The following is a 25,610-nucleotide window of genomic DNA, read 5'->3' on the forward strand; positions in this document are numbered from 1 at the left end:
TCTAAATGATTAAATCAAAACAAGACACAAATATCAAAATATTCACAGACCCAAATATGAGGCAAAGAGTTATTTCATTAAATATTTATATATTGAATTATGTTTTAAATTCACTAAGGAGCTCACTATTCAAAGAAATGCCACTTTTAATACTTTTGTAAGGCAAAGAATCCTCTAGTAGTATAGATAATTGCCCCTTAATTGATCCATTTAGTCAGATTCAATTTTGATATGTCTGGTTTTCCTAAAGCAGAGCACACATACAGTATTAATATGATTGAGGGGAACGAGGGCAGTGTGAGTAAATATGAATGGTAATCCAAAGATATCTCTATCCATTTCAGTAATTTGTACTATGATGGCAGATTTATTATCCTAATGGGCAGGCAGATTCATATTTCATGATGGTGCATGAATATCGGTACAAGATCAGAGTTGTTAAAGCCAGTACACCCTTTTACAAAATTTAATGGGCTAAGCATTCTTTACAGGTAAATCAGTTGTTAAACAATACACCACAATGGAGGGCTCCTCTCAGTTTATTGGTTGCAAAAGACAGGAGAAGAGAAAATGGAAGTTTTTCCTTGCAGCTTAGGGATATGACACTTAAAAATGATTAAGTTTGTAAATGTTAATGTTTTCCATTATCAGTGCAGGAGATAATTCAACTGTGTCCTTGGCTATCGTTCAAGCAAGTAAAAAAGATCAGGGCTTGTATTATTGCTGCCTCAGGAACAGTTACGGGAAAGTGACAGCTGAATTTAACCTGACTTCTGAAGGTAAATCTCAACTTTATGCTCTCAGATGGAGAGTACAGTTACAGTAATTTCACTGGTGTTCCTGGTGCTACAGCCTTTCTCTCTCATCTTTTGTCTCCTTTTAGTTCTGGGTCAGCTTTCAAGTCATCAGGATATTAAAGGTAAGTCAATATGGGCTGTCAGAGAAAATGGGTTCTCCATTAAATCATGAAATAGGCATCTTCTGAAATAAATGATGGAAATAACACATTTCTTCAGACAGATAACAAGGAGAATAGATAAATTACAAGGGTGTCTGGAGAAGTAAATGGTAACCAATAAGCCACTTCAGTCTCTCATTCTGTTGCTTTAGGGTAACAATATTCACTGCTATCGTTTTGCCACATTATTAACATCCTGGAGCTTTATCATTATCAGAGATAGGAATTAGGCAATCCTAATATTATTTTAAGTTTATTGATATCTTTTGTTTTTATGCCACATTTCATTTTTTCCAGTTGTAAATTCAATTTTATTTTATTTTCAGTTCCAAATTCTCTCTTCATTCCCTACCCATTGAGAAGCTAACAAAAACAAAATGCATTACAAATATGTATAGGCATGCAAAACAAATTTCCACATTAGCCATGTCCAAAAAGAATCAGGAAAAAAGAAAGAAGGAGAAAAAACATTCTTCAGTCTTCACACTGAGTTCATCAGTTCTCTATCTGGAGGTAGATATTATGTTTCATCATGAGTTCTTTGGGTCATTGTGTTAATCAGTTCCTAAATCTTTCAAAGTTGATTACCTTTGCAATATTGTTGTTAATGTATAAATTGTTCTCTTGGCTCTGCTCACTTCACTTTGCATCAATACATACAAGTCTTTCCAGGTTTTTCTGAAACCACCCCCTCATTATTTCTTATAGCACAACAGTATTCCATCATATTCATATGCCATAACTTATTCAGCCATTCCCCAATGGATGGGAATGTCATCAGTTTCTAATTCTTTGCCACCGTAAAAAACTGCTATAAAAACTTTTGTATATATAGGTCCTTTTTTCTTTTTCTTTAATTACTTTGGAATATAGAACTAGTGGTGGCATTACTGGATCAAAGAGTATGGACAATTTAATAGCTTTCTGGGTGTATCTCCAAATTGTTTTCCAGAGTGATCAAACTCACTTCCAGCTCCACCAACAGTGTATTAAGTCACTTATTTTACCACATTCTCCTCCTGTGTGTCATTTTACTTTTTTGTCATTTGAGCCTTTCTGATAACTGTGAGTTGGTATTTCAAAGTTATTTTTAATTGGCATTTCTCTGATTGTTAGTGAATTAGAGCATTTTTATGAATATAGCTTTGATTTCTTCCTCTGCAAACTTTCCATTTATGTCCTTTGACCAGTTATAAATTGGCGAATGTCTTTTTTTCTTGTAAATTTGACTCAGTTCCCTATATATTTCAAAAAGAGGCCTTTATCAGAGAAACTTAGTGCAAAATTTTCCCAGTTTTCTGCTTTTCTTCTAATATTTGTGTGAAATCTTTTAAGTTTTATGGAATCAAAATTATCTATTTTAACTCGTGTGAACCTCCCAATCTCTTGTTTAGGCATGAACTCTTCCCCCATCTATAAATCTGACAGGTAATTTCTTATAAAGACATTTTGGATATATTCCTACCCCACTGTGAGCCTTCCCTTGTAAAAAGGGAGAAAAATAGGCAAAAACCCCTGTCTGGAAGAGTAAACAATATTTAATTCTCCATTCCCATTGTCTCCCACCTCTACAACAAATTTAGGTCTGAGCATTTTCTCATTTCCTATCCAGAGTTAAGATTAGGCATTATAATTGCACAGCATTCAGCTTTGTTTTATAGTTCTTTTCATTCATATTGTGATCAATCAATCTATACACATATACATATATATGTGTGTGTGTGTGTGTGTATATATATATACTTTTTTCTAGTTTTTCTCACTTCACTGTATCAGTTCATATAGTCTTCCTATATTTGTCAAAATTCCTTGTATTCGTTGTTTCTTATATTTTGTACCTTCTTGGGGTATATGCCTGGCAATGGGATCTCTGGGTTAAAGGCTATAGACCAGGGGTGGGGAACCTGTGGCCTCAAGACCACTTGTGGTCCTCTAGATCCTCAAGTGTAGCCCTTTCACAGAATCCAAACTTCACAGAACAAATTGGGCATACTTGAGGCCTTAGAGAGCCACATGCGGCCTCAAAGCCTTAGGTTCCCCACCTCTGCACAGGCATTTTAGCCACTTTTCTAAAAAGTGTAGTTCCAAATTGTTTCCCAGAATTGTTGGGCTGATTCACCTACAGCATCCTGAGTATTGCTGTTTCTCCACAGTCCCTCCAACGCTGATTTGTTGTTTCTCACAATGAAATAATATTCCATTACATTCTTTTACAATGTGTTCAGCCATTCCCCAAACAATGGGCATCCATTTTGTTCCTAGTTCTTTGCTACCATAAAGTGTTGCTATGAATATCTCTAATGCTACTACTACTAAGCATTTGGAATGGGGACTTTCAGGTTAGAGCTTCTATTTGAATGTGTCTATCATATGTAGATTTGACAGTTGAGGGCAACCCCTCCCCCCCAAAAAAACAACAAAAACTCCAAGTACCATGCACCAAGATTAGATTTTCTTCCACAATTCCACCTCACTTTTCTACATTGGCTCACAAGACGTTCCTTTCACTGCTTCCATTGGCTTTTCAGCTGAGCATGCTGATAAGCACATTCCCATAAAGCATCAGGTATTTGGCAAGAGCAAATCCTTTCATCTGCACTTCAGTGCAAATGGAAGGAGGGTTTTGATGTTTGCCTTTGACACACACATGGCTCTCAGCTCAACAAAGGCTCAGGAGTCATTCCTGAATCTGCTCACGTCTAGATCATCTCCTCCACTGAATGTTCCCTGGCAAAGTGCTCTTCTGCAGCCTGTCTGTCTCTCCTCAGGGAAATTTCACCCTCTGTGCAGGGTAGAGAGTGCAGCTGAAAAGAGAACTGAATTTCACTTCAGTTAATATGCTTTGGGGGTCATTCTGATGGTTTGTAGCTTGTAATTATTCTAAAACAAAACAAAACACAAGACAAACCAAACCACTTACAGTTTGAAGAGATATTTAGTGACATATTTGAGAAAATACCAGGAGAAGGGTAACTAAGATGTGTAAAATATTTTGCTCATTTAAGGTAATGGGCAAAGGATGCTTCGATCAGAAAGCTTAGGTGCCCTGGAGAAGAGCACCAGTGTGGACGTCAGAGCATGGAGGTTCAAATTTCACCTCGAATGACTACTCCCTGTGTGATTTTGGGCAAGTCACTTAGCCTGGGTTTCCTCATCTATAAAATGAAGACAATGGACTAGGTGGCCTCTGAGACTCTTTCAAACTCTAGATCTGTGAATTTTTGTCCTTCACTTGGGTCTAGGAGAAGTGGTAAAGTTGATATTTGCTGGATGGGACTTTTGATTTCATTGGTGTAGGGAACTCCCTCTACCAATACATATTAGCACCCGTTCTACAATTTATGGTCTTAAAATATTGCTGGGGGTACTAAGAGGGTAAGTGCAGGGTCACGCAATCAATCTTTGAGTCAGGATTTGAACCCAGATCTTCTTGTTTTTCCTGAGGTTAGTTGTTTATCCTATTATACTAGACTCTTTTTATAGTGTTACTGAGTTATAAAAAAGAACTAACTTGAATAACAAGGAGTTTCTGACTATCAGGAGGTACTTTCTAACCATTAGAGTTATTTCAAAATTAAATGGCTTGCCTTGAGAGGCAGTGAATTTCTCTCACTAGAGTTTTCAATCAGAGGCTGGATGATCACTTATTGTTGATGATGAAGGGATTTAGGCTTCAGATGGGCCACTGGACTGGATGATCCCTGAAGCCTTTTCCAGGTCTGAGATTCTATATATGACTTTTGGTACCTTTGAACAAAACCATCAAAGCAGAAAATAAATTTCCTTCTAGCACTGATGTGATGAGTGCCATACCTGCCAGTGGCCTCCAAGCAAAAATGTTAGACAGGGAGGTCTAAACAGGTCTTAGACAGACTTCCCTCCTGTAAATCACAAAATGAAGGAGGGAGGGGCCCCTTCTTGCAGTCTACACAGGGATGGTTTTGTTGTGGTCTGTACTGTGATGCCTACTGCTGTTTTGGAAGTTTGGGTTTGCACATTCAGGTTTTAAGAGTGGTTGGTTTTCTTTAACTACTTAGGAAAGCTGAGCCTGCAATTAGGGTTACTATTATACCCCAATAGCAGTGATGCCTTGGCCCTAACCCCACAATGAGACTAGTCATTCTCTAGTCTAGAGGTCTCGTAGGCTTTAGATCCACTCTTCAGAACTTCTGGCTCCTGCCCTGTGTCTGTGCTCCAGTTTCCACAGTTCTCTGGGGTGGTGAGGGCTATGCCCTGGCTTACCCTGTCTTTTTATGTTAGAACAGAAACCAAAGCATGACTTACTTCTTTATTAGCCTCATATTCAGTTCCGGGGTGCTCGTCTGCCCTTTCTTACTAAATGTCTTCCGAATGTGATTATAATTTCTGCCTTACAGCTTGCATTTTGCAAGTTGCTCTTTGATTCAAAGCTAATAAAGCTAAACCCTTGAGAAACTCCAGAACTAATGTCATGCCAGATACAAGCAACAGGCCGTGCATGATGACATTATTAAGCTTATAGATGTATTTGGAGATCATTTTCCTCTTGTTATCTCTAGGATTCTCATACTATACCATTGCCTCCAGGCTCTGCTCCTTCTGTCTAAGTTGAATGAAATCTGTGACTTGTGATAAAAAGCCTTCCTAAGCTAAGATGTTGATTAACAATTCCCACAGACAAACCCAAATGAGTTTTTGCCAACTCATGCCATGTTTCATGCTTTTTTTAAGTACCATATCAAAGCCACTGGTAATTTCCTGTCCAAATGGTGCATTTAGTTTTTCTGACAGTTTTAGGCTATCTGTCTACAATGTAGATGATATTTAGCAGATAAGAAATTTGACTGGAATAGTATTCAGTAAAATTGTCATATAGGTGAAGTTTAGCTCCATCACTTTTCTCTTCCTGTCTTTCCCACCTTTTTATTTTTCTCCTCTTCCCTTTTTTCCCCTCATGTCCTGGGTGGAAAGGAATCTAATTATTTCATTAGGTATTAATATGTTCACCTTCCCAAGCAACACATTAAAGTATTTTTCCTTTAAAATTCCTTAACCCATAGGAGTGAATTACTAGTGGTAGAATTTCAGGCATAGATTGATGGTTGTTAGAAATGGGGTAGGACTACAAACGCATTGCGTGGATTTGGAGTTAGAGGGTCTGGGTTGAAATTCCACCTCTGACATGCGTGACCTCAGGAAAGACATATCAAAAAAAAAAAAAAGACATATCAACTCTCTAGGCTACAGTTTTTGTTTTTTTATTTGTTTTATCTCTAAAATGAAGACTTTGTGAACTCAGGCCTGTTTCAGTTCTATCTCTGTAATCCTAAAATCCATTTGGAGAAGCTTTACCTATGAACACTCTGTTCTTAATAGTAGGGTAGACATTAAGCCACAATCTCAGTCTCATATGATCAGTATTTTAGGGCAACAAGAAAGGATGTGCTACAGCCAGCTCAAACTGGCTTTCAAGAGCCAGTTGTTAAATTTTCAGTGTGAGGATTTATGCATCAGAAATCAGCAAATACTACAATTCAAGTTTTGATTTAATGTTTTGTTGATTGTCTAGACTTAAGAAAGTGATGTAGAAAAATGTTAAAAATGCAGATTAAACTTGAAAGTGTATCCTGCTTTTGTAGAGAGCAGTTTGTTAAACATTTACCATTTACCATAACCCTAGCTGAAAAGGCGCATGGAAGTCATCCAGGGTCTGTTTCTCTAGCCCTTCTGACACCAAAGAAGGCACCTTATATCTTCTGATTTCAGATGAAGATCTTTTTATGTCAAGTTGCCGAACTATAATGGAAAGAGAGCTAACCCGGTTTTCTTCAGCACTCCCAGGCAGTTTCAGGACAGCTGGTGACTATAGAACAGCCAATTTAAAAACTTCACTGGCTGGCAAAACTTAGATTGCTAGCTCAACTAGCCAGCGATATTGGTAGAAAGAGGAAAAGGGAGCATTTCTCCAGCAAATATGGCAAATAACCATTACTGAAGCTCCATTAATGCAAAATTCTTGCATATCAATCTAGTATTTTTATGTGGGGGAGGGTATAGGGGGGAGTGTCTTCTCAAGGTCCCAAAATCATGCCACATTGTTATGGTTGAATCATGTCCAACTCTTCACAGACCATAGTGTCCATGGGGTTTTCTTGGCAAAGATACTGGAGTGGTTTGTCATTACTTTCATACCACATAGGCAATTGCTTATTCCACCTCCCATAAGGCCTTATAGAAACAGCCTGCATAACGGATAAGAGGGGTGACCTTAGAGGTAGAAAGACCTGGGTTCACATCCTTCCTCTGACACATACTGGCTGTACGACCCTGGGCAAGTCTCATACCTTCTAGTATATCCCAGAAATTCCCTAAGACTGCATGCAACAGAGAAGTCTTGCAGCTATCTCCCCAGAGGAAGTTTACACGATGGAACTTCTTTTCATTGATGGAATCACAAGTCCAGACAAGAAAACAAACAAAAACAAGGGCCAGAATATAGACTACTTTTTAGAATGTTCTTCTAAAGTCCCTGCACCAGATTCTGCCTCTTATTACTCTCTTAGAGGCTGTGGATGTAGGGATTGTGGCTTTGTTGTCTTCTGGCTGTATGTTTTATCTTCCTCATCACTGATGGTATAAGAAAATACCTCTTTTCCGAGAAAGTAAGAATCATGGTCTGTTTCTTTTTCCCGTATTTGCTCATTTTCCCAGCCAGTTACTTGACTTTTGAGCTTTGTTAAGTAGAAGTCTCCAGAAGCAGCCTCTGCTTCAGCTGTAGCTGCAGCTGCCCTGGAGCTGGGGCAGGACCATGTTCCCCTCTCAGTCAGGTGAGAGATCTTCCCACTGACCTTTGAAGCTTTCTTTAGCGTTTGTGGGTTGAGAAGTCTGGAATTTGCAGCAGCTGCCAGCGATTCAGTCCCCTAAAGACTGCTCCCACTCTGTCTGCTCTGGTGTGACCCAAGATGAACACCACTCTGCTCCAAGCCTGGTGGGATGGACCCTTCCCATCAACCTTCCAGATTGTCTTGGGTTGACAGTTTGCTTTGTCATTTTGTGGCTTCTGCTGCTCTAGAATTTGTTTAGAGTCATTTTTACAGGTTTTTTGAGGGGTTTTGGGGGAGAGTTCTATCAGGTCCTTATTTCTGCTCTGCCATCTTGGCTCCACCTTCCCTCAAATTACTCTCTTAAGTGTACTGAGGGATGCTATCATTTTAGCTGAAGGGGAGGATAAGGAATAAGATTGGTGTTGCTTCTTCTGTTGCTGTATCTTTGTCAAGCAACCCTGATCTGTTGCAAATCATAGGTGGGGCTGCTAATGGTGCCCCATCCTGTGCTCTGCTGTTGCTGCAGCTTTTCCTTCCTATACCTCAACATGTTCTCCTGGATAACCATCTTCTTGAAGGATTGACTGAACTAATTTTGGAGTTCTGCTTGAGTTGCAGAAATACATAACCCTTTTGATAAACTGAATTACACTGAAATATTTCATTAATTCTAGGTACCTCTAGTTTTTAAGCAATGGAATTGTGATATATACAGATTTGCTTTTGAATAGACTACTGTTTTTGCCCCTATAGAGTTTACTTTGTTCTCCTATTAGGAGTCAGGGGCCACCCTATAGAATTAGAAATAGTCATGCACAAGAATTGAAAAGTCTTTGCATTGTATATAAAAATGGTTATTCTCTTGTGCAAAGCATCATTTAAAAAATTTATACATACAAGTGTGTGCATATATGTTTGTGTGTAATATATATTTATGTATATATATATATATATATATATATATACACACACACTGTATCTTTATGTATGTATGTGTATATGTGTGGGTATATGTATGAATAGATAGCCTAGAGGATTACCCTGCAGCCTGCCTATGGCTGGTGAAGTGGTCTCTCACCATTTTCACTTTTCATATGTTTTATCTAAGTCTTGTAAACAAAAGAGAAATCTCTCTATTTCTATCTCTCTTGTATGATTGGTCCATTCACATATACTCTTAATTAATGCTCAACCACTCAAGTGGATTCAATATGATCTCTTTGATTTTGATACCCAAAAGCTAGACTAAATAGAAACCAAATCTTCCTCCTAATACCAGAACGGGACAAAGTCTATTTTGTCTGCTACTCTCCTGACTTCTTATGGCCCAGTAGGAAGAGAAAGAAAAATCACATAGTAGCAGCAAGAAACTACGCAGGCCTGGGTGACAATCTCATAATGGTAATTTTCATCATCTCTGCTTTTCCTGGTGGCTAGCTCTCAAATGTGGGCCTGAATTTTCTATTTAAGAAGTACTCCAGTGTCTTCATTCTCAAACTCCTTTCTGATCAAAAATTAATTCTGTATACAATTAGATCTCTGACAAACAGTTGCAGGCCCCTGTAGGTGTGACAACATGGCTTCTGACACAGATCATAGACCATGTTCTTTTAAAGAGATCATACTGAGAGAGAGACAGAAAAACAAACTCTGTTTTTCCCAGGGTATGATATTTGAAACATGTATGAACAGAACACAAGAACATTTTTAACCCAATATATAAATTAGTCTTAGCAAAACCATTGCCATTTTTCTGTTGTAACATTGAGATATATCTAAGCGTCTGTGTGGGATAGTGGAATGAGAGGCCTGGATACAGGAAGACCTAGATTCAAAGCCTGCCTTTGGCACATGCTTTCTTACTGCCTCATGGGAACTCTTTAAGACTATAAATTGCACAACACTTGTTCTGCATTGATATGGAGGGTTTGCATACCAGAAGTTCATCATACTGATGAAATCCACCCAACCTATAACCCTGCCCCAATCAAAGACCCCCAAAGCCCTATATGGCTACTTCCAGTCTTTTCATCCATGTCTTACCTTCCTCTGCCCATTTATACTTACTTAGGCACTATTCCCAATCCCTGGTCTGCTTCAAAAATGAAGGATGAACACAGATTCCCATTCCTATTTCTATTTTCTGGGGTCAGCGTAAAATTGCCTTTTTGGTTGCCCTCCCAACATTTGCTTCAGTCAGTCTTGAGCCTTTCTTTCTCCTCTGACTGATCAAACACTGGATCTCCTTCTACCTTTCTTCAGAGACACAGCTCTTCTTTTTATTTCGTTCTTCCTCACCTAATCATCTTCTTTTTAGAGTTTGCTTTGTAATATTATATCTGTGTACACAGGAATACACAATTTAAAACATTTTAAAAACCTTCAGATCAACCACTGTTCTCCATATAAGCATATTCAGTTATGGGTGAGGGTTGAACACAGGCCATAGTTACAGCTGTTCTACCCAGCCAAAACTATTCTGTGTTTCAGAATTTGAAGAGATTGAATTCAGCCAGCTTATCTTCAGAGAAGACTTTATCAGTGACAGCTATTTTGGGGGCAATCTGCATGGTCAGATTGCAACAGAAGAGCTCCACTTTGGAGAAGGGATCCACCGCAAAGCCTTCCGAAGTAAAGTAATGCAGGGTCTCACTCCTGTGTTCAGCCCTGGCCATGCCTGCGTACTCAAAGTGCACAATGCAATTGCCTATGGGACCAAAAACAATGATGAACTTGTCCAGAAGAACTACAAACTTGCTGCACAGGTGGGTCCTTCTTTCCCCCAGTACAGTCAGCTTCAAAAGATCATCCTTCAGGGTATGGGATTTACTGATATTTTGAATTTAAAATCTAAATTGGGGTCATTGGGGCTTCCTCTAAGGTAGGGTTCCTTAACTTTTTTGCATTATAGACCCCTTTGGCAGTCTGGTGAAGCTTATGGAGTCCTTCTTAAATAATATTTTAAACACATAAAATACATAGTATTACAAAGGAAACCAATTATATTGAAATAAATTATCTATTTATCTAAACAAATCCATGGCCTCCATTTTAAGAGCCCCTAATCTAAATGAAGAAACTTGGAAAACCTTCAGCCAAGGACTTCTTTAGATCTCTAATTATTAAGGACCTGCTTTGATAAATTATCTCTCCCACCAGTTCTTCACAATTAAGGTTCAGACTTCATACAAGTTTCAGAACTTTTTGACCAGAGTTGGCCAGGTCTTGGAGAAGTCAGGATTTTAACTATATTTCAGTTTTTTGCGGGAAATGTCTCATTTAGTAAAGCCACAGTCAGACCTAGAAATCCCTTCTTCCCAGGACTTTATTGAGTATCAAGGGAGACACTAAGCCTTGTTTGAAGACTCAGCTGTGTGTGCTTCTGCTTTGACATTTCTGCAGCAGAAGCAGATATTTCACACGCTCGGACTGTTGCCCAGAACTATTTGGGTTGTTTCAGCAGAATGAAACAGAAAGAAAGTAGTTTAGTGACCCTTAACGTTCGACTCTCACTTAGTGGATAAGCAATCAGTTCTCTTGAGGCCATCCAGTAATGATTGTTAAACTCCTTCTAACTAATTAAAACCATTGTTCAAAGGTGACTGGTTGATAGATCAGTTAGTCAGTAGCATTAGTGGGAAAAGAGTGGAACAGTGCTAGATTACCACTTTTTATGTACTAGAGACTATTTCTGGGGTCTCATTCACTCACTATTCCAATATAGCCAGTCTTAATTCCATCCCTTTTCCTGTAAACTCCTAGCAGGTCCTCTAGGATTTCAATCTATATTATCCTTCTAGAGGTAGATTGAAAATATATTTGGAAAGTGGTTATTCTTGGTCACACCAAATCTCCCAAGCCCCAAAACATTCACTCCAAAACAAGCATTTCCATATACAAAGTAGAGCACAGAAAAAAGGTTGGACATGAAACCATGTGTATTCATTTCATACTGCTTATTTTTCTTAAAGTATATAAAAAATGCTACACACATAAACTGTCCTGTTTATCTGTGTTCCCTTTGAAAGGCTTTCTGTTCTCTTCTGTACATTTTAAAAAATGTTTTGATGGCTCTCTCATAATTATTAACTCCCACCCTATATCCAATCTTTCAGTTAAAAATCAGAGAAAGAGGCAGGGGGAGGAAGGGAAGGAGGGTGGGAGATGGAGAGGGTGAGGGCGAGTACCCAGGGAGGAGAGGGGGAGAGGGAGAGGGAGAGAAATAGGATTATCCTTGCAATAAATAAGCGTAACTAAGCAAAGTGAATTTAGCCAGCAGCTATGCATTGTGCAAGTGTGCTACCTATTCTATTGCAAACATGCTTCCTTATCCTCACCAGAGATTGCTGCCTGGCTTTCTCCTAGTAGTATGTATTTTTTGTCTCTCTTGGTGATATAGGAATGTTATGTCCAAAATACTGCCCGACAGTATGCCAAGATCTATGCAGCCGAAGCCCAGCCTTTGGAAGGCTTTGGAGAAGTACCAGAGTGAGTAGCCATGTTCAGGTTTGTAATGTCCCCCATCTGTCTCACCAGAGATGATACTAGAAGCAATGGTGGGATAGATACTGGAAAGAGGGATCCAGCAATACAATTCATCCCAAGATCCCCAGGGCCACAGGGTCACTTCCCCGTCCCAAGAAAGGAGAGAGAAAACCCAGCTCTCACCTCCATGCTGGGCCCTTATCCCAGGCCCACTGGATGTGATCTCATTCAAGGGTCAGCCAAGAGTAAAGGCAGGTCCCTTGACTTTCACTTAATTAGGATGAATATGATATGTTGTTTACCTGAAAACATAATACTTCGGGCTTCTCACTCAGAGGATAAGCACTTCAAGTTGTTTTACTAGAGTCAGCTAGGTGACCTAGTGGATAGAGTGCTGGGCTTAGAGTCAGCGTGACCTGAATTCAAATCTAGTCTCAGACACTTACTGAGTGATCCAGAAAAAGTTACTTAATTCATATTTGCCTCAGTTTTCTCAACTGTAAAATAGGGACAGCACCTAACTCCCAGAGTTGCTGTGAGGATCAAGGGAGATAATAATTGTAAAAGCACTTAGCACAGTGCCTGGCATATAGTGAGCACTATAGAAATGGTAGCTGTCATTGACTATTAATAATATTAGCTAATTATAATATTTAATATATAATAAAATTTATATACATCTACAAAGTGATTTTATATATTACAATCTCATAGAAGCTTTGCAATAATCTACTGATGAAAAAATATATAAATATGCATGCATATATGAGTATGTACACATATATATTCTATGTTTTATATCTATTTTATCTATATTAAATGTGTGCATATTTTCCCCAATAGTAAGTTCCTTGAGGGACTTTCGTTCTTATCTTTATCTTTGTCTTTGACTAGTATCCATTGCAACGTGTGACACAAAGTAGGTATTTATTAAATGCTTAGAGGAGCTTTGCAAGAGACAGGACCCAAGATTCCATTGATATATCAATCTTGACCAGAAACTTCTCCACAACTGATAGTCTTAGAGAATTGCCTGGGATCCTGATTTGTCTGCAGGGTATATAGCTGGTAAGAGTCAGAGACAGTACTGGAACCCAAGACTTCCTGACTCTAAGGCAACTCATTATCCACAATGAATGCTTGTAGATTGACCAATTGATATTTATAAAGTTGTATGGTCTACAACCTCAAAAAGAAGTGGCAATGGGCTAGAGTAAAGTGATGCTCTTAGATAGGAAAAGACCTGAGTTTCAATTCTGCCTCTGAAGTTTATTAGCTGAGTGACCTAAGGACAAATCATTTAACTTTTCTGAAGTTTGGGCATCTCCCTATGACTCTCTAGTGACTTATGAGTGGGTGGCAATCTGTATAAGTGGAGGGAGTTCTGACATCTATGAAATCACAGATCCCCAAGGTATTGTCCTAAGGTATGCAGAGTACTTAATTCGCAATAACTTTGTAAGATTGGAGCTGCCAGTGCTATTGTTTCCATTTGACAGATGCATAAATTGAGGTTTGGTCAGATTAGGTAATTTACTCAATACAGCTATGTCTATTGTCCACAATGAGTGAATGATGGAGGTGGCCCTCTAACCCAGGGGCTTCTTCCATTTCACCACACTGCCTCTGAAATAATAACTTCCACTTTAGAGGAATGGGGTCTAGACCTATGATTTCTTTGGAATGAGGAATTCCCCCAGGAGGAAACGCCCTCTACCAAAGTAGGTCAGTACCTCTGCAACTTGACATCATAGAGAGTTAGTTACCTAGAGCATTGAAAGTTAAATGATTCACCCAGGATTATACAGACAGTCTATGTAAGATGTAGGTTTTGAACACAATTCTTCCTGGTTTTGAGGCTGGCTTGGTATGCACGAAACATGAAGCCTCTCATGCCACAAGCTCTACCATTTCTGTGGTGCTTTTTAAATGTTCCAGGAGTTCTTTCCACATAGAAGTCTTGTGAAGTCAATAGTGCAAGTATCATTAGTCTCATTTTATAGATAAAGACCCTTTAAGTAACTTGCTTAAGATCACACCCCTAGTAAATGGCAGAGCTGAAACAAGAATCCAACTCCTGGATCCCAATCTTGATTGCCCCCTATGCCATGCTACTTCTGCATTGGTCATGGTAGATTCCCACATTAGCCACACACCCTCAACCAGTCCTTTGGATCCACAGTGGCATACTTTTGCTAGACATCTGGTCAAGGTTAGAAACAGAGTCTGTAGCCATAGAACCTCCCAAAGCTACGTGACCCAAATGGGCAGTGAGTCCCTGGCCATGGTTTTATTAATGAAGCACAAAGCTCTAATCTTCTGAGCTAACTGGCCACAGAAAAGAAAGAATCATAATTAAGCATCTTGATACTCTCTTTCATATGAATGCCAATAAATCCTACTTGCAAAGCAAACACAAAACCCCATAAAGTCTTACAGAGATAGATCCAGACTCATTCATACCATTTTTGGGTTTTTTTTCAGCCCACTTCCTAAATATTTGTCAAGCCAGCCAAAAATGTTCAGTACCCAAGATATGTGATTGCCTGTTTATTTGTCAGGTCAATGCTACATATGTATGTAAGTATACACATTAAAAGAAGGAGTATGTTGGGTTCACTGAAGTTGTCCTTGACCCTAAGGTACAGGGGTGTTCATATTAATGGGGACAGAATAAAATAATTAAATTTCTTGATATGACATAAACCTCACACGCTTTTGAATCCTTAAATTTTTTTTAAAAATGCAGTATCCTTTTTGCTGCAATCATTGTTTTTCATGATATGGCACTGAGTTCTCAAGATTTTAACATAACTAGTTATTCATTATGAAATCATAAATCCTAAGGTTAGCCTTATTTATAGTGCATAATTTTTTTTCAAAAGGTTTTAAGTCCAGAGCTACCAGGTCATTGAAGCATGATTATCTTTATACCTTGGAAACATTTCTTAACCTTTTGTGACATGTGACATGGTATCAAGACAGGTTGCAGTAATCCATCTGCATCTGAAAATTCCTATAATTCTGGAACAACTCTCCTTCTCAATATATCATTATATTTGTCGGAGTTTATCATCCCCTTAAAGTGTATAAGACTTCAAGCCCACCAGAAGGAAACAAAAATTCCCAAAACATTTTTGAGGGTATATGTTTTACACTTTGATGAAGATGCTCAGATTTTGTAAGCTCACCATACTTCTCACAATGTTTTTGGTATAGCCTTGAATGATAACGTGAATTTTATTTTCAAAAATTATCTTTTTCCAGTGTTTGTATTATTTTGCCAATGAGAAGTGGTTTTTCTTCAAAGCAATCATTAGAAGCTGTATTTTTTAAAAGTGATCTTTTGTTTTTGAGAATTATATACTAGAAATCAGTAAAAATCTTTCCAACTATCAGCGCCCTCTAAACGTCTTGGTTTTCTGAAATTTAATTAGGCTATTTTGTAGCAATAGTTGGGTAGTTCTTAGCGTTTTTTGGTTTTGATCACACTTTCCTTTGCTCTTCATTTGAGCTTTTCCTTGAAACACTCCAATTCCCACACCAACAGCTGCCATGACATCTGTAGCAGTCATTAAAGTACACTCCTTATCCATTATTTAGAATCATAGAATTAAAAGCATAACTAAGAGCAGTGGAAGCACATGTAGATAACATGAAATCCAGCACACAACTGGAAGAAAATGAAAATTCAGTGTGGTCTTATCTAGACAAGGTCAGACATTCTGAGTCAGCCTAGTGTCAATAGAAGCACACATGCATGACCATTGCATTTATAGAATAAAACTGTATCAAAATTATTGTTTATCTCAAGTAATTCACATGCCACTATAGTAAACTTCATAAGTAGGATTCGAACCCAGGTCCTCTGACTCTAGAATCAATTCTTTACAGAGGGTAGATGGGAAAGAGGACATCTGGTAACAGGGACAGCTTGAGCATAGACTTGTGCGTAGAAGTGGAAAATAGCAGAGGATGTTGGGGAACATAGGACAGATATAGAGGAATTGTAAGATTTAAGTTTGGAAAGTTATGTTAAGTCCATCTTGTGGAAGACCTTTAATAACAGCTTGAGGAATCTGGAATTAATTCAGAATAAATTAAGTCTAAAGTTTTTCAGCAGAAGAGTGGTGTGATTGTAGCTTGCCTAAGGAAAATGTACTGAGTAATAGACATGAAAGAAGTATTAGGGTTGGGGGCTAAGGGTGGCAGGAGAGATGGGGCATTCATCTCCCTTGTCTTTTTCAAAACTTTTTTTCTGCCTTATCTCGTAGTATTCCCTGTTACCTGTCATTTGGTCTACTGGCCATCCCTCATCCACACCCCTCCATACTTGGGCTCTCACTGTGATTGGAACACCCTTGTTCTCTTCTGATTTTTTGAATCCCCACTCATAGAATGACATAGCAATCTAGAGCCAGAAAGACTCTTAGCAGTCACTAAGCCTGAGCTCAGATGAAGTAAGTAGACCAAGGGAGATGGAGAGGTGGAGAGGTGGAGAAGCTTGTCCAAAGACACACCGCACCTCAGGTGCAGAGCCAGGCCTCAAATTCAGGTCTTCTGATTCCACATCCAAGATTGTTTCTACTAAACTGCTAACTATTAGAACCTAGCTCAAATGCCAGCTCCTCCATGAGGCTTCCCTAGATCCTTCCCCAGCGATGATCTCGGTTTGAATCTCTCTTATGTACCTATTATCTTGAATTATATATGTATTTATTTAGCTTACACTTACGTAGCACTTTAAAGTTTAAATATCACTCATCTCCCTAATCGATCATAAACTCCAGTAGGACAGGAGCAGAATCTTCTCCCAAAACTGCTATCTCCTCCAGAGCCTACCATAGCACTCCACACACAGCAGCCACTTAAAAATACTTGCTAAATATTGAATTGAACTGAAGGTGAAGAGGCTCTTATAATAATCTTATGGTAATAAAGGTCTTGAATTAGAGTGGTAACAGAATAAATAGGAGGGAAAGATGCAATGAATATTTCAGAAGTAGAATAGACAGGACCCCACAATGGATTGTCTGGGAAGGGGATGCTGTCAGGCAAGGGAGAGGGCTGGTCAGAGATGACTAAAAGATGGTATCTTCCAGAAATAAGGGAAGTCAGAGGAACTGGTTTGAAGGGAGAAGCTGAGCTGGGTTTAGGATAAAGACATGGAATACTGGACAGTGAAGGAAGGGACTTTGTATAACTGTCACCCATTTTTAAAAATTTACCATCTAAGAAAAAATATTCTCTATGTACCTCTGGGTTGAGCAGCCTCTCTAGGCAGAAAAGGACTAATGAACAGCAGAACAGGAAAGCCAAACAATCAGTTCCTAGCATGTTCATAATTACTAAACCCTAGTCCCCTCTTAGAGCAGGGGATTCTGGCAAATAAGGCAGTATATTCCAGAATTCTAGAATCCTAGGAAGAATTCTGGGGAATAACTTCGAAGGATATTGAAAGGTCATCTTTAAGCAGAAGAATATCTAAAGGTCTGAATCCTTCTTGTAGGTCTCCACTCTGGGATCCATTTAAGAAAAGCTTGTAACAGGCAGCCTTTTGGATGCCATCCACATAGGCACATTGTGTGTATGCAGGGAATAAACTAGGATCCTGAGGGCTTTGTAGCTTTGTGGGCTTGGAGGCAGAACAATCCCAGTTGGCAGTAATGCTTGCCAAGAGAAGGGACAGACCAGGGAAGAAAGGGACTCATGAAGAGCAGAAGGGAAAGGTCATACAATCTGCTCCCCACATATTCAAGGGTATTCTCTATTTTGAACCATACAGAGGGAAAAGGAGCTGAGCCAAAGGGGCCTGAACTGAAAACACCAGCAACAACTATGCCAGAATTGAATTTGATAAAGAAATCTTTGTGTCTTCAAATACTGAGGAGAATTTCATGGTGCAACTTCTGACAAGCCAAGCCAGCTCTTATGTTTTCTTCCTCCTAGGATAGTATCAGTCCCTGAGAGTTCCCTTTCTGAGATTTATTCATAGGAAAATCAGGGTCTTAAAGGGAAAATGCTGTATGTGAAGACAGCTTCCTGTTTAAAAATTCATGATTATCCAGGAAGCCAAATTAGGTATGCAAATAAAATCCCTCTGGGCTGGGACTAGGCTTAATTAATGTGCTGAACAGTGCTTAGCCATTGTGCTGGTATTTTATAAATGCCACATAATTAATGAGTGCACATGCAGTCCATGAACCCCTTTATTTCTGCCGAGAAGATAAGTGGCTGGTTGGATTCTCAAGGGCTTACTAAGGGGTGCACCGTGCAGCCATGAATACCTCTAAAATGGGAGTAGTGAAAGTGAAACTTAGCAGATGCTCCATGAAACACTGCGGCTGTAGAGTTGGAGCTATGGGGAGAGAACCGTTTCTTTTTTCCCTTAAGAACCATTCAAACTCTTGCTGGTAGATGGACATTGTTTCCCTTTATTTTACCTGTTTTCCTTCCCACCAGGGCTGGCCTTAAAAGCATGGGCCACCAGGAAAAGGCCCTGACTCTGCCTTCTCACTCCCCCCATTACCCACTTCACCTTTTAGCTAAACTTGAAATTTCTCTGAAAAGGGATAAAGTCTTTCATTTTATAGTTATAGATGAAATGTAAAATGCAAAAACCCTCAGAAGAGGGAGCAAAGTGACTTGGAGTTACAGAATCATTCATTCAAACCACAAACATTTACTTAGCAGCTATCAAGGGCTAGGTCCTAGGGGAGATACAAAGTTAAACAAGACAGAGTTCTTGCCCTTGTGGAGCTTACAACTTGAGAGACACATGGGATTTTAGCTTTGGAATGGAGCTTACAAATTATCTCCTCATTTTTTTAGTGAGAAAATAAACAGCCTCACATCAAGTTCCCAGCTGAAAGGACTTACTCTAGGTCTCATACAACTAGTCAATGTTGGAACCAGAACTGTGGCAGGAAGTTTCACTGATAGTACCAGAAATGTAAAATGTCTTGTAAAAGATAAGGTAATTGGTTTTGTGGCAGGAACTTAAAATAAACCCACATTAATCATCAGCATTTCTATATATTACCAATAAAACCCAACAGGAAGAGATAGAAAGAGAAATTCCACTTAAAATAACTGCAGACAATGTAAAATACTTGGGAGCCTACCCACCAAGACACACGGGAACTATATGAACATAATTACCAAACACTTTTCATACAAATAAAGACAGATCTAAATAATTGGAGAAATAATTGCTCATGGGTAGGCTGAGCCAATATAATAAAAAAGATAATTTTACTTAAATTATCTTACTTATTCAGTGCCATACCAATCAAACTACCAAAGAATTATTTTATAGAGCTAGAAAAAGTGATAACAAAGTTCACCTGGAAGAACAAAAAGTCAAGAATATTAAGGGAAATCAATGAAAAAAAAATGTGAAAGAAGGTAGCCTAGCCATATCAGATTTCAAACTACTATAAAAGGATAATCATGAAACCAATCTGGTACTGGCTAAGAAACAGAGTGGTGAATCGGTGGAATAGATTAGGTTCACATTACACAGTAAAAATGATCATAGTAATCTAGTATTTAGTAAACTCAAAGATCCAAGCTTTGGGGGCAAGATCTCACGATTTTACAAAACTACTGGGAAAACTGGAAAGCAGTCTTAAAGAAACTAGGCACAGAGCAACATCTCACATCTTATTCCAAGATAAAGTCAATGTGGGTACATGATTTAGACATTAAGGGTAATATCATAAGCAAAAAATAAAGTTACCTATCAGATCTATGGACAAAAAGAAGTTTATGATGAAACAAGAGATAGAGAAGATCATGGGAGGTAAAATGGATCATTTTGATTACAGGATTGGGAGATACAAGACATGGGTTTTAGGCCTGGATTTACTCCTAACTAGCTATTTGATCCAATCTCTGGGCTTCAGTTTTCTCCAGCTACAAATTGAATAAAGTATATAACTATTTATTTAGTGTTTGAAGGGACCTTAGAGATCATTGAGACTAACTCATTTTATAGATGAGGAAATTGAGGCCCAAAGAGGTCCAGGGACTTGCCCAGGGTCACACAGCTAGCAAGAATCTGAGCTATTGGAACCCAGATCTTCCTGATTAATTCCATCACTCTATCCATTAAACCATGCTGCCAGCTGTAATCGTCACTTAATCTCTCTGGGCCTTAATATTTTCATCTGAAAAATGGTTGGACTGGGGAACCTACAAGGTCCCTTCAGACTCATGATCTATGATCCCATAATCCAGGTTATACATTTGCACTAAGGTACAAATTTCTGACGGGGATCCTTTCCAAAGAACAAGTTTTCATAGCAGGAATAGACTTGGAAGAGAAAGGTCCTTGACAGAGAAGGAGGTTAAGGATAACAGGAAGGCCCAGACATATTTCTTTCTTTCCCAACTTTGCCAAGGGCTGTCCTTGACGTTTTTTTCCCAGCATGTTTATCATTGTATTTCTCTTTAAGTTGTTCTCTCCACCCCCTCTCTCCCTCAAAGTCCAAAGCCATGTTGCTTGTTGTGATGGTAAAAGTTTAAGAATCAGATCTCTGGGGGGAAATGTAGGCAGAATACGCTTTTGAGTTTAATCAGCATTATTAACATTTTTTCTAGTCTTTCTAAAATCTAGGCAATCAACAAAACAATAAATTAAATCCTGGTTTGTAGCATTTGCCAACTTTCAAGGTATAAATCAAAGTTTAAAAGTTGGCTCTCAAAAGCCAATTTGAATTGGATCCATTGTTGCCTTTCACAGTATTAATTGTAGTTGACTGATTTGGTGCACCTTTTTGATGCATTTTAATGGGTGTTTGGAGAGTGCAGTCATGTCATCATTTCCTTTCACAGAGTGAGGGGGCAGCAATAGATAACTGCTTTGTCAAATTCATGTGATTTAGAGAACATCACCACTTCTTTGTCTGCTTGACTCACCTGGCACTTAATTCTCTGTTACTTGTAGATACAACAATTTTTTGTCATTAATTCCACCAATTTGTTCATTTATTCCTTCATTCATATACTATTTCTACTATCACTCATTTCTGAGATTTTATATCATCATGTTCTGCAAAATCTTTGATTCTGGAAATAGATTCCTGGGACATTTGATCTAGTTGCTTACTAGTTACTCAGAACTTGATAATATGTGAATTTAAAATGCTTCCCTGGGCCTGGTTACCGTTGGAAGAATGAGTATAGTCCTATCTAAGCATCACTGGTGCTACCTGCAGAATCATTCAGAATGTTTGGCAGAAAGTGAGGCCCATGATGAAATTCCTGGCAAAGCACACACTGAATTTCTCAGAAGTTACAAAGCCTTGCATTCTTAAGTGTCATACTGTTGTAGATTTAGAATTATAAGGGACCTTAGAGATGATCTATTACAACTTGTTCATTTTATAGATTAGGACAATGAGTGCTAGACAGGTAAAATGATTTGCCTGAAGTTACACAGTAAAGGAAAAAGGCAGAGTTTGGATTCAGGTATAGATCCACATTTCTTTCCATACTGACTCTTTAGGATTTAGTTTTCAACTTTTTAAGACTCTTTATTTCTCCTTTTCTTTCCTTTCCTCAGCTGTCTACATAAAGACATTTTGTTATTCTTTATCATCCTTGCATTATTAAAAGGCATCATGTGACTGACAATATAGGGAGTAAAGAGAGGGTTAGCCTAGGAGTTAGGAAGACTTGAGTTGGAGTCCTGCCTCCAATATATGCTGGCTATGTGACCCTGGGCAAGTCACTTAACCTCTTGCCCCACCCCCAGGCAACTTTCTAAAACTATAAATTTCAGAATAAGCATCAGTCTGCAATAGCAGAAGGAGTTTTCTCTCTGGAAGTTCACTATACCAGTGAAATCAAAAGACTATTCAAATAAAATAATAGTATGCTTATTGTGAAAACAAACAAACTACAATATTGACCTGGTCTCTGCCTTGTAGAAGCTAACAATCTAAGATAGATACATTGACACAGCCACACGTTAAAATGAACTGTCCCTCCCAAGTGAAAAATGGTTTGACTTATTGTTTTGTTGATTGTCTGGACACAGGAGAAAATGCAGAGCAGTGCAGGTTAACTTTAAAAATACGTCCTGAATATTTTTGAAAGCTGGTTATTGAAATTTATCAGCATTCTTCTGCCTCCAACCCTAAAATTCTCTGATTCTATAAAATGTTATTACTGGTCCACCATAAGCACAACATACTTTACATTCTTTTTCCACATTCTCTCTTTTCAGTTTCCCTATTGAACAAGAAAATATATTTTTAAGGGAGTTGGTCAGAGTTAGAGCAACAGACTAAGACCCTGGAATAGGGTCAGGTTAATCATGGTCTCAATAACCTGAGTTAAGCATTTAAGTGCATATAGACAGTAGGAGGGTGGAAAAATAAGTAAGTTGTAAATTCCTTGGCAAACATTGATTAAACTGCAGCGATGGGCCAGGCACCATGTTAGGTGCTAGGGATATAAGAAAGGGGGAAAAATTAGGCCCTGCACTTATAAGTGTGTATTCTACTGAGAGAGACAGTATGTAAATAAGTAGGTAGCTATGAGACATACAGAGAAGACAGAAGGCAATCTGAAAGTCAAAGGCATTAGAAGCTAGGGGGAAATGCCTCCTACAGTAGGTATCATTTGAGCTCCATTTTAAAGGAATCAAGGGAAGCCAGGAGGCAGAAGTGAGGAGACAGAGCATTCTAGGCATGGGGGACAGTGGGAAATGGAATATTACGTTCAAGGACTACAAGTAGAATGATGCTGCTGGATTATAAAGTGTGTGGAGAAGTGTAAGATGTATTAAGGGTTATAAATTCTAAATAGAGCACTTTATATTTCTTTGTAGAGGTAAGTAATGAGCTCTGGGAGCTCAGTGAATGTGTGTGTGTGTGTGTGCGTGCGCGTGTAGGGCTGATATGAGTGGCCCTCCCTTTTGCCAGGTGTGTGGGAATGGATTGCCGTGGAAAGAGACCTGGAACTAGGAGGTAAGTTAGAAGGCTATTTCAGTAGAACAAGTGAGAGGTGATGAGGGCCTGAACTAGAATTATGGTTATATAAGTGGAGAGAAAATGGTGTGTCTGAGAGATGCTGTAAAGGTAGGAATGAGATTTAAAAATGAATTGTATTTGTGGGGTGAGTAAGAGTGAGGAATCAAGGATGATAGAGACCTAGAGTTTGTCAGCCTGGGTCACTGGGAGGATGGTGGCACCCTTAACAGTAATGGGGAAATTCAAAAGAAGGGAGGGTTTGGAAAGATTATGAATTCTTTTGGGGGACCTATTAAGTTTAAGGACATCCTACAGGATATCCAATTCAAGATATATGTGAGGCAGTTGGAGATATATGCCTATAGCTCAGGATTGTGGCATGGCTGGATATAGAGATCTAGGAATCTTCCGCACATGGAAGATAATTAAATTCATGAGAGCTGATGTCAGTAAGATAGTGGAGAGCACACAAAGACGAGAGCTCAGGACAGAACCTGAGCATGTGTGAACAGCTGATGAAGTCTGTTGTCTACATTGGGCAAGGGTAGAACTAGAAGATAACATTCCAATGGGTCCATTTCATCATTTAAATCAAGCCTTAGAAAAAAGTTTGGTGAAGAAGATGATTCAAACCAGTGGTTCACAAAGTGTGGTCCAGAGATCCTTGTGGGTCCATAAGATCCTTTCACTAAGTCCATGAAGTCAAAGCTATTTTCCTAATAATAATACTAAGAAAATATTGTAGATATTTTTACCCACTTAAAAAAAAGCTTTTTGTGATCTTTAGTAATTTTCAAGAGAGGAAAAGAGTTCTGAGACCAAATGTTTGAGAACTACTAATTTAAATTATAGATTAACATGATCTTTTGGGGCTTTCTGGATATTTAATTCATCTGGAAAGTCAACTCAGTTCAGTAAAAAAAAAAAAAAGAATGCTGGATTTAGATTTCAGAGAACTAAGTTTGAATCTTGGCTCAGACACTTGCTAGTTACTTGACTAGGAGCAAGTCACTTAACCTCTCTGAACTTCAGTTTCCTCCTCTGTTAAATGGGGATAACAATGCTTACTTCATAGGGTTGTTGCAGAGATCAAATGAGAAAAATGCATGTGAAATGCTTTAGCAACTTTAAAGAGCTGTACAAATGCCAGCTATTATTATTCTTTTATCCCAACCAAAGAAATTAAACCTTGTCCCAAGACCAACTAGAACCAATTTTGGAGGGAGGGTAGTAAATGTTTATTGAATGACTGACTGAGAAAAGTGGAACCAAACAAAACCCTCATCTCATCTGAAGATTCAATATAGCATCGCAGTCCCTTCCACTAGGGATGGGCTTCTTGAGCTCCTGGTAGCCTTAGACTAGAGTAGCTTAGCCTTCCTTCCCTGCTTGAGGACTGGCTGGGTAACCCTGCTCCCTTTGCCTCCAGGATCATTCCAATCTTTCTTATTCATCGGCCTAAGAATAACATCCCCTATGCCACAGTGGAAGAGGAGCTGATCGGGGAGTTTGTGAAGTATTCCATCAGAGATGGGAAGGAAATCAACTTTCTCAGAAGAGACTCAGAAGCTGGTCAGAAGTGCTGCACCTTTCAGCACTGGGTGTACCAGAAAACAAGTGGCGGTCTGCTTGTCACTGATATGCAAGGTAAGAAGACTAGCTCCCTCTCTGCTTCATGGGATGCCCTTGGGAACAGAATGAGCAAACAGAGAAAAAGAACTCACACTTTATTAGCCAGAGCAGACTGTTCCTCTGAGGAAGAAAGGAATACCTGTTTATTGCTTCACTGATGGGCACAAGTAATTCGACCAGAGGATGAATGGTGGAAGGGAAAGAAAACAAAACTTAGCCTCATAAGCACCTAGATTTTGAGCTGAAAGGGGCCTTAGGAGTCATCAGGTCCAATTCACTCATCTTATAAATGAGAAAACTGAGGCCCAGGGAGCTTGGGTAGTGTGCATAGGATCATAAAATATCGCGCGTGGCAGAGTTGGGATTTGAATTCGGGTCCCTTGACTTCAAATCTCATTCTTTTCTCATCATATCATGCAGCTCCAATCTACCTATGTGGTGCTGTTAAAAACAAGCACATCTTATTTTTTAAAACTTAAAAAGAAGTTTGATGAAACATATAGCAAAAAAGAAGTATAGAATAAAATACAATTATTTTTCTTATGAAATAGAATAACCAATTACTCTAGATCAGGGTTCTTAATTATTTTTGTGTGTATATCATGAACCCTTCATCAGTTAGTGGAGATTTTGGATCCCTTTTCAGACTAATAGTCTTAAATGAATAAAATTAAATACAAAAGGTTATCAAGGAAGCCCATCATATAGAAATAAAGATATCATTTTCCTCATCTAAATTCATGGTCCCCT

At 38.7% G+C, this 25,610-nt stretch overlaps 1 protein-coding gene and 1 long non-coding RNA gene across 4 annotated transcripts in view; one reads left to right on the top strand and one right to left on the bottom strand.

Moving 5' to 3' along the window:
• ALPK2 (alpha kinase 2) overlaps nt 1-25,610 on the top strand; it is a 151,611-nt gene that overhangs the window by 94,311 nt on the left and 31,690 nt on the right. Inside the window, exons 6-10 of one of the 3 annotated variants that reach the window (XM_072605946.1) lie at nt 652-779; nt 884-919; nt 10,252-10,526; nt 12,161-12,249; nt 24,658-24,875. In XM_072605946.1, coding sequence (XP_072462047.1) covers nt 652-779; nt 884-919; nt 10,252-10,526; nt 12,161-12,249; nt 24,658-24,875 — 746 coding nt within the window. Of the gene's footprint in view, nt 1-651; nt 780-883; nt 920-10,251; nt 10,527-12,160; nt 12,268-24,657; nt 24,876-25,610 lie in introns of those variants that run through there. The other 2 variants (XM_072605947.1, XM_072605948.1) reach the window with 2 other exon arrangements.
• LOC140501883 (uncharacterized) overlaps nt 1-25,610 on the bottom strand; it is a 227,347-nt gene that overhangs the window by 94,207 nt on the left and 107,530 nt on the right. The window lies entirely within an intron of this gene.

This window comes from Notamacropus eugenii, chromosome 4 (genome assembly GCF_028372415.1).
Source record: "Notamacropus eugenii isolate mMacEug1 chromosome 4, mMacEug1.pri_v2, whole genome shotgun sequence".
NCBI lineage: Eukaryota > Metazoa > Chordata > Mammalia > Diprotodontia > Macropodidae > Notamacropus > Notamacropus eugenii.